The 14,816-nt window shown below is 40.4% G+C and overlaps 1 protein-coding gene across 3 annotated transcripts in view; it reads left to right on the top strand.

Moving 5' to 3' along the window:
* Positions 1 to 14,816, top strand: part of PIBF1 (progesterone immunomodulatory binding factor 1) — an 81,240-nt gene that overhangs the window by 42,131 nt on the left and 24,293 nt on the right. For all 3 annotated transcript variants that reach the window (XM_053384676.1, XM_053384675.1, XM_053384674.1), the window contains 3 exons: positions 1,197 to 1,362; positions 3,673 to 3,823; positions 9,733 to 9,823. In XM_053384676.1, the coding sequence (XP_053240651.1) occupies positions 1,197 to 1,362; positions 3,673 to 3,823; positions 9,733 to 9,823 (408 nt within the window). The remainder of the gene's footprint in view (positions 1 to 1,196; positions 1,363 to 3,672; positions 3,824 to 9,732; positions 9,824 to 14,816) is intronic.

Here is a 14,816-nt window from a genome sequence, read left to right as displayed (position 1 = left end):
TGTTTCCTTTTTCTTAATTGCGAGTTTGTTTCCTTTTTCTTAAAGCCGCTAAGTACCGTTAATAGCCGTTAATTGCCGTGCTTCGCAAGACAAAGAAACTCGCAGAACGAATTAATTTCGTCTTGCAAGGCACCACAGTATGATGATCTGTAAGTTTTTTGTGACAGTTTGGATATGCTACATAAAGATATGGCTGAGCAATTAGAGGGTTTTTATGGTAATTCCAGATTGGGTGACAAATCTATTTTTAGATGCCGAGGAAATTGAGGTAGGGGAGAAAGAACTAACTGAGCTACAAAAAGACAATGATCTTGAAGTCAAAGTTTATGAAATCGTAACAGAAGTTTTGGTTACAAGAGGAATTTCTTATCTCTATCCTGCACTATGGAAAGTGATTAAGAAGCTCCTTATTGTGTTCCCAATATCGTATTTCGTGGAATGTACTTTTAGTGTGGTCATCCAACTTTTCTCCAAGCAAAGAAATTGACTACAAGGTGGCTAAACATTGCGATTTAAAACTCCTGCTTAAGTGACTTTAAACCAGACATTGGGAAACTGATATCATTTCATCAAGCCCATCCATCACTTTCAGAAGTTACTGAAAAGTGAACTAGTTACTAAATGCAGTATCTAAGATGCTTGCCAAATGACTATCAGACTTTGAAAAGCTGTATCAATGGATCACGTTAATCCATTTTGTTGAATTAATTAAACTAAATGGTTTTAGTTGGATTTTGAATTAATGTGAAATTAATTGTGTTAATATTGTCTTTAGTGGTTCGTGCAAACTGCTATTCTGAATAATGCTTTTTATAGGGCAGGGTAGAGGTCACTACCCTGTGCCTAGAGACAAGACAGTCAGGCCATGTATACACAGCAATGGCCAGAGGAGGAATGACCACTGGGAGGAGCGCAGACAGAAGAAACACTATGGCGCATCTGCACCAGTGAAACTGGATGCCATCATCTGCCCCAGCTGCAGTAAAACATGTCTCTCCCATTTTGTTCTCTGCAGCCACAGCAGGTGCTGTGACTCTCCAACAGTTTGACTTTACCCCCCAGTGGTGCACTTTCCCATTGTCTCTTTGCAGCAAAACCATAGCATCATAATACTAAGGATATAAATTGTTTGCTGTCTAATTGACTTTGCTGAGCTTCTTGACTGTTTTGCATTTTATTTCCTTGGGTGTTTTCAGGTACAGACAACTGCAGATCAGCACAGAAAGCAAAGTAGCCGAACTTTTCCATCAGAATAAACTGAAGTTGTTTGAAAGCGAACGTCTACAGCTGATGCAAGAAGAAACCTCCAAGAACCTTTCACAGTGTCAGCTGGAATGTGAAAAATATCAGCGAAAACTAGAGGTACGTAAGAAAAGCTTCCGTAAGCTGTTTCAGTGTGGGCAGGTCCTATGGCATGGCTCCTCAACGCCATTGCCCTCCTTCCATCAGAGTGGTGATTGGCTGGCAAGGAACTGCATCATTGCAATTTGGGGCTAAAGAGCAACTGCTTGTAGCACATGAAACAATTGAAAGAGGAACAGTAGGACTGCATTTGCTTAAGGCAAGTATTGATCCTAATCGTGCCGCACTGTTGTTGAAACCATTCTAAGCAAATGAAGACTAATTATTTTGTCAGTAGACATTAAAAGGTCATTTTGGAGAAGAGGGCAGCTGTGTTCTGTTGACTTTACAGGTGGCAATACTTATTCTTAGAACATCTGTTTTTCTCAGCATAGTATGTTGGCAGAAAGGAGACAAGTAGGACCTGCAAACAAGATTTTCCTGTTCAGTGTTCTAGCCAATTAGCCATCATTCTCCTAATAGTTATAAAAATAAATTATTATCACATATTTCTAATGTCCCATTGAGAGTCCCATGGACTGCAAGAAGATCAAACCTCTCCATTCTTAAGGAAATCAGCCCTGAGTGCTCACTGCAAGGACAGATCGTGAAGCTGAGGCTCCAATACTTTGGCCACCTCATGAGAAGAGAAGACTCCCTGGAAAAGACCCTGATGTTGGGAAAGATGGTGGGCACAAGGAGAAGGGGTCGGCAGCGGACGAGATGGATAGTGTTCTCGAAGCTACCAGCAGGAGTTTGACCAAATTGCGGGAGGCAGTGGAAGACAGGAGTGCCTGGGGTGCTCTGGTCCATGGGGTCATGAAGAGTCGGACACGACTAAACAACAACAACAACATTTCTAATGTCTAATAGTACATTTTAGATGGTTAATAATTTTAATATTTTTGCCTTCATTTGCATATCTAAGCCTATATGCTAGGGGTCACTAACATTTCTGGGCCAGTGGGCACATTTATAATTTTAAGGAAGGGCCATTGGTACCAATCACAGAATAGCTGTTATGATGGCATGTTATATCACAAATTGGAAGTGTGGGGCACAGCATAACTTGAAATGGTTGCTGTGGGGCATGGTAAAAACACAAAATGGATATTTACTGAGACCTGTTGTGGGCACCCAAGGAAGTTCATAGTTGGTTACCCCTGCTATTTGTCTTCTGGAAGCATTGTAAAGCTTTCTTGTTTGGACTGAACTTTCTTGTTTAGGACCTAAGGTTAAGCAAGTACAGTATGGATAATTTTTTATTTTTATGTTTTTTATTTACGTACATTTAATTGGGTTTTACCTTTTGGTATTGCTAATTTGTTAAATGGTTAATCACACAGGACCTTTAAAGAGCTGTCATAGACATGGCAATAAACTTTTTTTTTAATAATGTATGCTGTTTTCACACTTGCATGCATTTGCTTCCAGCACAGCTGCGTTTTAAGTTGTTAGGGCTGGGTTGAGTCTCCCCCTCCCCCATTTTTAAATAAGTTTTTCTCTCCAAATAAAACTATATCTTTTCTTCTATGACACTTGTTTCTTTCAGTGTAATCCAGTGTAATCAGATTTTTGCACAAACAGGAGGCAAGATTCAAACGAGGTCCCCTCTCCCCCCCCCAAAAAAATAATTCTATTATTTCCACCCACCTGGTACCTCAAGCTACCTTTCTCTGACTTTCAGTAGCAGCTTCTTGGAGGACTGCAGTAGGAAGCAGGAGATGGTCACCTGAAAAGGGAGGTTGTTAGGAGACTCCTGCAATTCCCAGAATTCTCTGAGAAGAGTGATTGATTATTAAACCACAGGGGTGGGCAAAGGGCTTCTCTAACATTTCTCAGCACTCTTAACAAACTACATCTCCTGGGGGTCTTTGGGGGGAATCCCTGACTGTTTAAAGTGATACGATACTACTTTAAATTTGTACAGATGGGAGCCTTGCTTTTTTGCATGTCTTTCTATATACCTGCTTCCATGTGGCATAGAATCTGAAGTTTGTACCCCAAAGCAAAGATAGCCAACTATTTATTTCTGACACACTAGACTACCAACAACCATAGATATTAATTTAGGGATTCAGCAAAGACTACCAAACCATGGACTAAGGTTGAATTCCTTTTCATGTTTAATGATTTGAGATTTGAGAATCACAATACAAATCTGTACGTAGTACTGCTTTTAATAGAGCATATTGGATTCTTATCTTAATTATAAGTTAAATAGCAATTGAACTGTGTACAACTCATTATTTTAACTGTTTGGGCTTTTGTCTCCATCATAAATAATTTATAGCCTTCTGTTAATTAACTTTCATTTTAATTTTCATATAGGTTTTAACCAAAGAATTTTATAATCTTCAAGCACTGAGCGAGAAACGGATTTCAGAACTTCAGGCACAAAACTCTGAGTACCAGGCAAGGCTTGACACGTATGAAAAGCTGGAAAAAGAACTTGATGAGATAATCATGCAAAGTGCAGAACGTAAGTTCTTTTAATTTACCCTGTTCTTCCTGTAGTGCACTGTGTTGGAATATTTTTATAATCTGATCGCTGTTAATGAGATCTGGAACATTTTAAATCCCAGGAATTTTTAGTAGATATTGAACATGCAGCAGTGTAATATTTAACATCAAATACATATTTTATTGTGCTTTAATTGGCAGTGTGAATATTTATTTCATTTTGATTATCTCCTTAAATTACTTTATAGTAAATACTTTTTACTGGCTCAGATTCCCCCGGGGACATGCATGTCAGATCTATGTGCAGATGTTTTTGGTTTGTTTTTCTTTCCTGTCATATTTGCTTGGCAGATTTTGCACAAAGGCTGTTGAAGAGAAAAACAGGGAGAAGCACCCCATTGCACATCTCTTTAGTTCTGTTATGTCACAACAATTCGCCATGATCTGTCAAAGGTGATGATGGGGGGCAGGGAGAGCTTCTACTGAAGAATTTCTTTTATATACATGATTTTTGATTGGATTTTTGATAATTTTATACATATAAAACATAACCATTTCAAACATTAAAAGAAGGTTTTTTTGAAACTTCGGACCTCCTTCCCTCCCTCCATGGGTTCCATGTTTAAGTTTAAATTTGCTGCATCTTTTACCATTATCCATCTATTATATAATCATAATTACCATAAATACCGTATTTTTCGCTCTATAAGACGCACCGGACCACAAGACGCACCAAGTTTTGGGAGGAGGATAACAAGAGAGCAAGAGAGAGAAAATTCAGAATCTCAGAAGCCAGAACAGCAAGAGGGATCGCTGCGCAGTGAAAGCAGCGATCCCTCTTGCTGTTCTGGCTTCTGGGATAGCTGCGCAGCCTGCATTCGCTCCATAAGACGCACACACATTTCCCCTTACTTTTTAGGAAGGAAAAAGTGAGTCTTATAGAGCAAAAAATACGGTAATTCCGCATTACAAGTGTCATTGCAACCCTGCCAAAGATTTTAACTGTTTACAGTGGTCTTTTAAATAAATTACAAATTTACTCCAGTCTTCAGAAAATACTTGATCTTCCTGGTTTCGGATCTTCCTCATCAGTTTCGCCATCTCCGCATACTCTATCAGTTTCATCTGTCATTCTTCTTTTGTTGGTATTTCTCCTTCCTTCCATCTCTAGGCTAGTAGCATTCTCAATTTTAGTATATGTGCTGCCGAAGCGAGCACGGGCTAGTAGCAATCTCGCTGCCGTTGTTGCATACATTAAAAGTCTTTTATCTTCTCTTGGAAACTCTTCACCTATTGTACCTAGTAAGGCAACTTCTGGTTTTTTAACAAATGTATTTTTGAACATTTTCTTTAGTTCATTATATATTCATTTTAGAAGCTTCGAGATCACTGTCCAACCATCTCGTCCTCTGTTGTCCCCTTCTCTTTGTGCCCTCCATCTTTCCCAACATCAGGGTCTTTTCCAGGGAGTCTTCTCTTCTCATGAGGTGGCCAAAGTATTGGAGCCTCAGCTTCCGGATCTGTCCTTCCAGTGAGCATATATTGCCCCAAATCAAAGTATGTTTAGACTGCTCACCGTATCCCCTCTTTTACCAGGGAGAGAGCCTTCTCTATACACCAGGGCTGCACACCAACATACCCCATCATTTCAGAAAAGCCCCAGTTATTTTTGTCCAGTTTTTCTTTTAAAAAAGGTAAAGACCGTTAGGTCCAGTCGCGGACGACTCTGGGGTTGCGGCGCTCATCTTGCGTTATTGGCCGAGGGAGCCGGCGTACAGCTTCCGGGTCATGTGGCCAGCATGACTAAGCTGCTTCTGGCAAACCAGAGCAGCGCACGGAAACGCCGTTTACCTTCCCGCCAGAGCGGTACCTATTTATCTACTTGCACTTTGACGTGCTTTCGAACTGCTAGGTTGGCAGGAGCAGGGACTGAGCAATGGGAGCTCACCCCATTGCGGGGATTCGAACTGCCGACCTTCTGATCGGCAAGCCCAAGAGGCTCAGTGGTTTAGACCACAGCATCACCCGCTCCCAGTTTTTCTTTAGTTGCTGTTTATTCTTCTGCTAGGGGACGCGGGTGGCGCTGTGGGTAAAACCTCAGCGCCTAGGGCTTGCCGATCGCATGGTCGGCGGTTCGAATCCCTGCGGCGGGGTGAGCTCCCGTCTTTCGGTCCCAGCTCCTGCCCACCTAGCAGTTCGAAAGCACCCCTAAGTGCAAGTAGATAAATAGGTACAGCTTTATAGCGGGAAGGTAAACGGCATTTCCGTGTGCTGCGCTGGTGCTGGCTCGCCAGAGCAGCTTTGTCACGCTGGCCACGTGACCTGGAAGTGTCTCCGGACAGCACTGGCCCCCGGCCTCTTAAGTGAAATGGGCGCACAACCCTAGAGTCGGACACGACTGGCCCGTACGGGCAGGGGTACCTTTACCTTTTATTCTTCTGCTAAAGTGACTGTTTTGGAAAGTGTTTTAGTATTGATTTGTTGTGCTGGATGTTTGTTGTTTTTATTAATGATTTTATGGCCGTAGTTATACTTTGTTACATTTCCTGTGTAAACTGTTCTGAGGGACTGTTTACTTTTAAAGGTGGCCTAGGATCCAGACCAAGGTAATAAATGGTTTATTAGTTATGTATTGTATTGTAGCAGCTCTGGTCCAAAGATGATTTTGACTTTGCATTGTCAAGTAGAAAACTTTAGCTAGAACTCTTTAACATAATGTAAATGTGAATTATCCACTTTCGTGTTAATAAGTTTAGAATGCAAAGATAATTCATTTGTTTCTTAACAGTCATAACAATAAATCAATCATCCAGTTAGTAACAAAACGCTTAGACTTTCTGGAATCTCTTTCCAGTTTCCATACTCTGATATTCATACTAGCGTATACCCATCCTTCATTCTTGTCCAGAGCTATTTGAAATATTATAAGAAAAACTTCAGGTGTGGGAGCCTAATTTTTGTGTGTAAGAAAACACTTTAAGAAGAAAATTTACTGAGGGAATATATAACATCATATGGCCCATTCAGTGGCCTTTTGACAAGAGAAAAAAATAGAATAAGCAGCATATATCACAAGTTCAAGTTTTTGCAAGATGGACTATCTACTCTTTCTTATCGTCATTATTAATAACACTAAAACATACACTTTGCATGATGACTGTACAATAGTTGTCTTGTGGTTTTAAAGCATACCAATTTAATCCAGAGAAATATGCAGCAACAGCAATGTGTGCAACCTAATTTTTCTCTCTCCTTACAATCTTCTATTTGTTGTCTATACTTGGCAAGATCAGACTCTGCCAAGCAAGCTTGGCATTTGTTTTGATAATATAATAGCTCACATTTCAGTAGTATGTGTGCGAACAAGTCTTACTATAATGCTAATGTATATGTATTATTTTCATTGAAAATACTCAGAAATATCACTTTGGTATGTTTAAGATCCATGTTGCTATATTTTCTGTTGTCAAAAGGCCTATTGATAGAAGCTGCATGTATGTTTTTATAGTGTTCGCTAGAGCTTGCAGAGAATATATATATATATAAATATGCATTCAGATTTGAGAGACTGTTGCCAAAAATATTTTGTCCTGTACATTTTGTGCTCGTAATTATTCCCCTTACCATGTATAATTATGCTGTTGCATATGCTGCCAGGAAAAAGAACACTCACTTCCAGAGCTGAAGAGTGCTTGTTTTCTCCTTTATATCTTAGAACAGGGCGGGAGATATTATTAATGTATTTCACGAATGAATGGCTCTTTAAAGGGAACCAACACTAACAGTCTTCAGAAATGACAAATTGAGATTGCTGTGAGACGTAAACATTCATTTTTATCATTTGCCCACTATTGCAAAGGGCATGATACTACTCACCTCTTTTGGGAAGCCAGGGTGTAGAAGTTGTGCCCGTGAAATAAAGCTGGCCTGGCCTATTCCATGTCTCCCTTACCAACTGAGCTTGGCTTTGAGGACAGTGCACACATCTTTTTCAGTACATGTGCCAAACAACCTCCCCACATTCATCCAGTGCTTTACCAACTGCACTGGCTCCCGGTGGAGTACAGGGTCAGGTTTAAGGTGCTGGTTTTGACCTTTAAAGCCCTATGCGGCCTAGGACCCACGTACCTACGGGACCGCCTCTCCTGGTATGCCACGCGGAGGACCTTAAGGTCCACAAATGACAACATTTTGGAAGTCGCAAGGAGGTTAGATTGGTCTCAACTGAGGCCAGGGCCTTTTCAGTACTGGCCCCGACTTGGTGGAACGCTCTGTCACAAGAGACTAGGGCCCTGCGGGACTTGACATCTTTCCGCAGGGCCTGCAAGACAGAGCTGTTCTGCGAGGCCTTTGGTTTGGACCCTTATGTTTCCCTCCCCTTATGGTTTTGATCTATAGGCTACTATTAAAATGAGGCTGCATTTTAAATTTTATTTTAACCTGTATTTTAAATTGGTTCCTGCCTCCCCCATTAAGTTTTTATTGTAATTTTACTGGTGTTAGCCGCCCTGAGCCCGGCTGAGGGTGGGGTATAAATAAAAAATTATTTTTATTATTATTATTTCCCAACTTCCTTTCGTACCCAAAGCCTGGTATATTGCTGCAAGCATGGCTCGTCTATTCCACTCTGTCCTCCATGTTTTTGGTGTAATTCTTGAAGTTCTTTTGATTAACCACATCTGTGAAATTTCAATATTTACCAAACAGTACCAATTGGATAAGGGACGCAGGTGGCGCTGTGGTCTAAGCCACAGAGCCTAGGGCTTGCCGATCAGAAGGTCGGCGATTCGAATCCCCGCAACGGGGTGAGCTCCCATTGCTCGGTCCCTGCTCCTGCCAACCTAGCAGTTCTAAAGCACATCAAAGTGCAAGTAGATAAATAGGTACCACTCCAGCGGGAAGGTAAATGGTGTTTCCGTGCGCTGCTCTGGTTCGCCAGAAGCGGCTTAGTCATGCTGGCCACATGACCCGGAAGCTGTCTGTGGACAAACGCCGTCTCCCTCAGCCAGTAAAGCGAGATGAGCATGCAACCCCAGAGTCGTCTGTGACTGGACCTAACGGTCCAGTACCTTTACCTTTACCTTTACCAATTGGATAATTGGCTTTTTGTTTAATTTAAAGCATTTTGAATCCACTCCTTAGCAAAAAGGGCTCTTAGAGTGGCTTATGAAAATGCAAGGTAAGACGATCCCTGCTTCCTATTTTTAAAAAATACAACACAAGGGGAAAGGAATGGGGGGGGAAAAGGCAAAAAGCAAGCTCAGGCACCGGACTTTAAAGTTAACCAACCAACTGGAACGGAGAAAGTTCAGGAAGACATTTTGAACGGCTGCCATCAGGTGACAGTTGAAGGAGAGGCCAAGACCATAAATAATCGTGAAGAAAAATAAGTTCCCATATATTACTATATTTGTAAAATAATAATTATATAGTACAGTATTACTGTATAATTAGTATTAGCATATTGGAATAGAGATTGTTGGGGCACAATAAAACCAGCAAGGCCAAAGTTCAAATCCTATGAAGCCATGAAGTACACTGGGCAACAAATCTCTCATTTCTGGCAGCTGTACAATAGCTTCCTACGTACTATTTTAAGTTAATTGACTGAATATATACTGAGTCCTGGATTCGTCACCTTATTTATTTCCATTTGTTATTTACCCTAATCCTTGTTAGTTAAAAATCAGCTAGCTGGGCCCCTTGTGTATCTTCAACCTTCATTTCTGTGTTCTGGTTATTTTAAAATATTTGAAAAAAGGAATATTCTGATGGAGAAACTAAAATGAACAATTCCATTAGCATAACCTGAAGCCCCTTATCTTTCTTACACCGCATGTGTACATATAATTTATAGGGTTGTTCAAAGGTGTGACTTGTTCTCTTTTTCCTAGATGTTCTACTGAAGACTATTTTGTATTTTTATAGTTGAAAGTGAAGAAGAGGCAGAAAGAGTTCTGTTCTCCTATGGATATGGTGCGAATGTTCCCACAACAGCCAAAAGGCGGTTGAAGCAGAGGTAAGGACAATACGAACTTGCAGATGTGTTCCCTCCACTTCCTTTCTCTTTACCTCTTAAGAAAGGAAAAGTGTCTCCATTCTGCAGACAATTGCGTCTTTTCCTCTGGTGAGTGGATGGCGTTACCGATCAACCATCTCTTCGGTCTTTGTCTGCATTGCTTGTTGCACTCTGTGATACAGGACATGTGGAAGGGGGGGTGTTGATGTGTAGAGAAGGGTGTTGTCATGGAGAGATAAATGTGACTTGATAAGCTTGTCACCTTTCCCAAGCTCATAATTTTGTGCAGCTAAGCAGTCGTAAATGGCCCTTTCATAATCGTCATAATCATCTTGCTGCCTTTCTAGCATGCTTCCTGCCTTTAAAAACATTAAAGTATTTAAAATATATTTTGTTAGTGCATTCATTCTTACTAAAGCTAAAACTCAATGGTAATTGGCTCTGTGTGTGTGTGTGTGTGTGTGTGTGTGAGAGAGAGAGAGAGAGAGAGAGAGAGAGAGAGAGAGAGAGAAAAGGATTCAATTTTTAAATGTGTAGTTTTTAAAATATATATATATATATATAAGTAGACAACAGTTTTAGGTCAGCACATGGACATTAACATCTAAAACAGATACAATTTTTTAAAAAATGTATAAGAAATTTCTTATATATAAGCTATTACTTCATAGTTGATGCATACTGCCTAATGTTATATGTTATAGTTTTGCATTGCAACATACAAAAATAAAATTAGTTCTAGCAACCATTTTAAAATTGAAAATATGATGCTGTGTGTCAGATTATAATGTGAATCTCAGTGAACGAAAATAATCCAGACATAACTCATTACTGTTACACAGTTCACATAAAATCAAGAATTCCTGCATGAGTCAGAAAATAAAATTTGGCTTGAGTGCCATGCATCACATGTACTTCCCCCCCCCCCCTTAATGGAGCCAGAGCACCGAGGAACAAATTCTAGGAGTAAAGAGGGTTTGTTTGTTATCCATTCTGGCTTCAGTCCTAGTTCAATGTTGGAGAAAAATCACGACCTGTATTAGTACCACAATAATGGGTTCTCCTATCCTATGTGGGGACGCTAAACATTTTAAGGATCTAACTAAACTGCAGAGCACATAGACCCAGTACAGATATAAGTAATGCTCCCTGACCACCTAATGTGGTGTATGAAGTTTATGAAATAAATAAATAGATTAAATAATCATTGTTAAGAGATCATGAGTTTCCACTGGGCTTGCACATTCTTCCCCCCTCGCATGTGAATTATCCCCTTTTTCTGGTGAGTTGATCGTGGTTGGCAATATATGTGCACCTTTGCCAGTCCAAATGCTAACCGTGACAAACTGCAAACCAGAGTTTGAACCATGATTATGGTAATCACTGTATTTTACACCTGCGTGCTTAGAAGCGTGCCCAGTGCTCTTAGCAAGTAAATCAACAAACAAACAGAATATAGGCGTGTGATTGCAGTGCAAAAGAAATAGGGAATTTGCACACAGCAGGTGGAAAGGAGAGGGAAGGCGCCCCAAGTCCACGGGGCATTCCTGATCAACTTTTGCATTTCCCAAACCCTGCCCCCCCCTCCAATGTAAAACAAAACCAAATGTGTCACCAGGGCTGAATCTCTCTTTGCACTGCAAGTTTAAAGTCTTCCCTTGCATTGCAGTGTTTTTCTGTTTCATTAGCCAAAAACCGAACCAGGGTGGCCAACAGCAATTGCTTCTCCCCCCCCCCCCCCCACGTTGCAGCAAGCCTATTCCTCTTCTTCATTTCATGACGGTGTCATTCCGCTGAAATGACTTAGCGTTAGGAGAGTGGTGGGACTGTTTTTAAGGCCCTAGCTGGGCTCACTGTGGGGAAAACTAACATGTCTGACATTCCAGTAGCACCTTAGAGACCAACTAACTTTGTTATTCATATGAGCTTTCGTGTGCATGCACACTTCTTCAGATGCACACATGCACACGAAAGCTCATACCAATAACAAACTTACTTGGTCTCAAAGGTGCTACTGGAAGGAATTTTTAATTTTGTTTCAACTACGGCAGACCAACACGGCTTTCTACCTATGTCTGGGATTGTAGTCAATCCCACTAGAAGGAAAGCATATCTGACATAAGGTAAGCTGGTAGATTTGGCTGGAGTTCCCGCATTATTCATCTATACAAATCAATGCTGAAAAACAAAACCATATCTGTTTTGCTGTAGTAAGTCAGCATTTCTCAAGCTGTTGAAAGCTCTGCTTGTTTAGAAAATTAAACCAAGAGCAAATTTCACCACATGTCTGTCTATGGCTAGTTGTCTGTTTTTCCCCTTAACGTCTCGCACAGCACATTTCAACTTCAGCTTATGCTGCAATAAATGCACGTTACTTACATACACTGTGCTTTATTGCACTAAGTACAAGTAAACATTTCCCAAAGAGGTAATGACTGTTATAAACTCTCTCTTCCTGGACACACTGAAGTATTGTGCACATTCCAAGAGGCCTGCTTGTTTGAAACAGAAAACCATTTACCTATGCTTGACTGAACTTGAGCATATAAAGTGTTCATTTCAGTCAAATTTGGTTTGAAAACAGCAGAGAAGACTTCCTGGCTATGCATTTTTGATGTTTCGTATATAAACTCCAGCTGAAAAAGCAAAACACAAAATGTTTATTTTTATCCATTAGAAATTAGCTTTAAACCTCTGAATCAGCATGAGAGAAGTTTTGAAAACGTAACTGTTTTCTGCATGGTATGTATATTGCTTGCATAATTCTTGGTCACATTGCTGATTCATGTTATACACAACAGGCACATTTATTTTATACAGTGGTACCTTGGAAGTCAAACGGAATCTGTTCCGGAAGTCCGTTTGACTTCTAAAACATTTGGAAACCAAGGCACCGCCTCCGATTGACTGCAGGAAGCTCCTGCAGCCAATCGGAAGCCCCATCGGATGTTTGGGTTCCAAAGAACATTCGCAAACTGGAGCACTCACTTCCAGGTTTGTGGCGTTCAGGAGCCAAAACGGTTGAGACTCAAGGCATCTGGGATCCAATGTACAACTGGAGAGAGAGAGAGAGAGAGTTCTTCTTGTGACATCTGGGTCTTAAAGCTGGCTACTAAAGGCGTGGACACTCTACCGCTACACTCTACTGCTTCTTTCAAGCTGGCACACACTACCCCATCTCACATTTACCACACCCTGTACCCAACCAGTCAGCACTGCTGGCTGTCTTTCCATCAGCCATGATGGATAGAGGTCCAGAGGGTATATTAGATGCAAAGCAACAAGTTTCTTGTCCATATCATCTGGCCACATAAATTGAAAATTATCTTACAAGACAGTTTCCTGCTTGGCAGGGGGTTGGACTCGATGGCCCTTGTGGTCTCTTCCAACTCTATGATTCTATGATTCTATGATTCAGAGTAGTTGAGCAACCTCATGACCACACAATAGAACCTTAGCCCGGGAAATGCATGTTCTCCCATGCATTACCAAAGTTCCCATGTCTACATTAAACCCTATATCATCAAAGCTTGCTTCCCATTATCAATTGCCACCATCACAGATTGAATAAATGGCGGATTTGGAAACTGAATAAGAGCATCTAGTACCTCATTCAGGCATATACTCAGTTTCCTTTAGAACCCAATTTTATTTACCGTATTTTTCGCTCTATAACACGCACCCGACCATAACACGCACGTAGTTTCTAGAGGAGGAAAATCTGTAGGCATGCCACCCGTAGGCATTCCCTCCATAACACGCACAGACGTTTCCCCTTACTTTTTAGGAGGAAAAAAGTGAGTGTTATGGTGCAAAAAATACAGTATTTGTTTGAAGCACTTAGCCAAAAGGCTCCCACAGTAGCTTGCAAAAATTAATAGTGAGACATTTATTGCAGCAACAAATGTATATGTCAGGTAGAAAGTGCCAGCTGCAGTGCCAGTTTACTGTTGCAAAATATTTTTCTTCATTAAGGGGACATGTTAGGAAATCCAGAGGATCTGAAGCCTCCCCATTGAACACCCCCTTTTTCAGTTGCCAACAGCATAGTGGCAAGTTTCAGTGCTTGTAACACAGAGGATTGGATAGACAGCTCTCCCTTTCCATAAACTGAGAGGGAGATCCACTTTATTCTGAAGGCTGTGAGATGCCCTCCCAGTGACGTAGGATTCCACTTTGATTATCCTCAATTTGAGACAGTGGTGTTGAATATATCATTATGTTAAATATATACTCAATGAGGAAGAGGTAAATACTTCCCTAGGTATGGAAAACGTATTCAAACATCAACATTTTACATAGTACAGTAAAAAGTTTAAAACTAACAAATTTTCATGGAGTAATTGTGGAATCATCTTGAAATTCATTTCAGGAATGTAGAGATTTTGTAAGCAAGCCTGGATCTACAGATCATTTCATTTTGCTGCACATGCACATTCACTAAACAGGTAGCTGGAGGGGAAGGTCTGGATTATGCCCTGCTACTGCACCCAAATAGGTTATGGGTGCTCAGCGCATGATCTCGAACAACAGGAATGCCCACACAGCCCCAGTTCTGCCCATAAAATAGTACTGAAGCCATTGCATTCCTGCCAAAGTAAATTAAGCATGTTTGAAGTTACATTGAAATTTAATGGGACTTTATATCTGTCCAAAGGATAATTTTGTTTCACTTCAAAACACCAAACCTAAAAATGATAAAGTTACACCCCAAGAAAGAGATTTGTAGAGATTTCTTATTGTGCAGCTTAAGTGTCTACTACTGGTGCTTCAACAAGAATATAGCTATTTGCCTTTTTTTCTGAATATAGAAAATACTATCAATTTTTTCATTTATTTGATAATAGTTCACTCACAGGACACCATATCAACTACATAAAATAAGCAAACTTTGCATTGCTCAATATTTTGTTTCATGTTTTTCTTAACTTTTTTTTAAAAATACATTACTTCATGTGTTTACTTCATTGGTTTTATAATTTACTATGACTTA

The sequence above is a fragment of the Podarcis raffonei genome, chromosome 4, assembly GCF_027172205.1.
Source record: "Podarcis raffonei isolate rPodRaf1 chromosome 4, rPodRaf1.pri, whole genome shotgun sequence".
NCBI classification, from domain to species: domain Eukaryota; kingdom Metazoa; phylum Chordata; class Lepidosauria; order Squamata; family Lacertidae; genus Podarcis; species Podarcis raffonei.
This window is presented reverse-complemented; position numbering and strand designations above follow the sequence as displayed.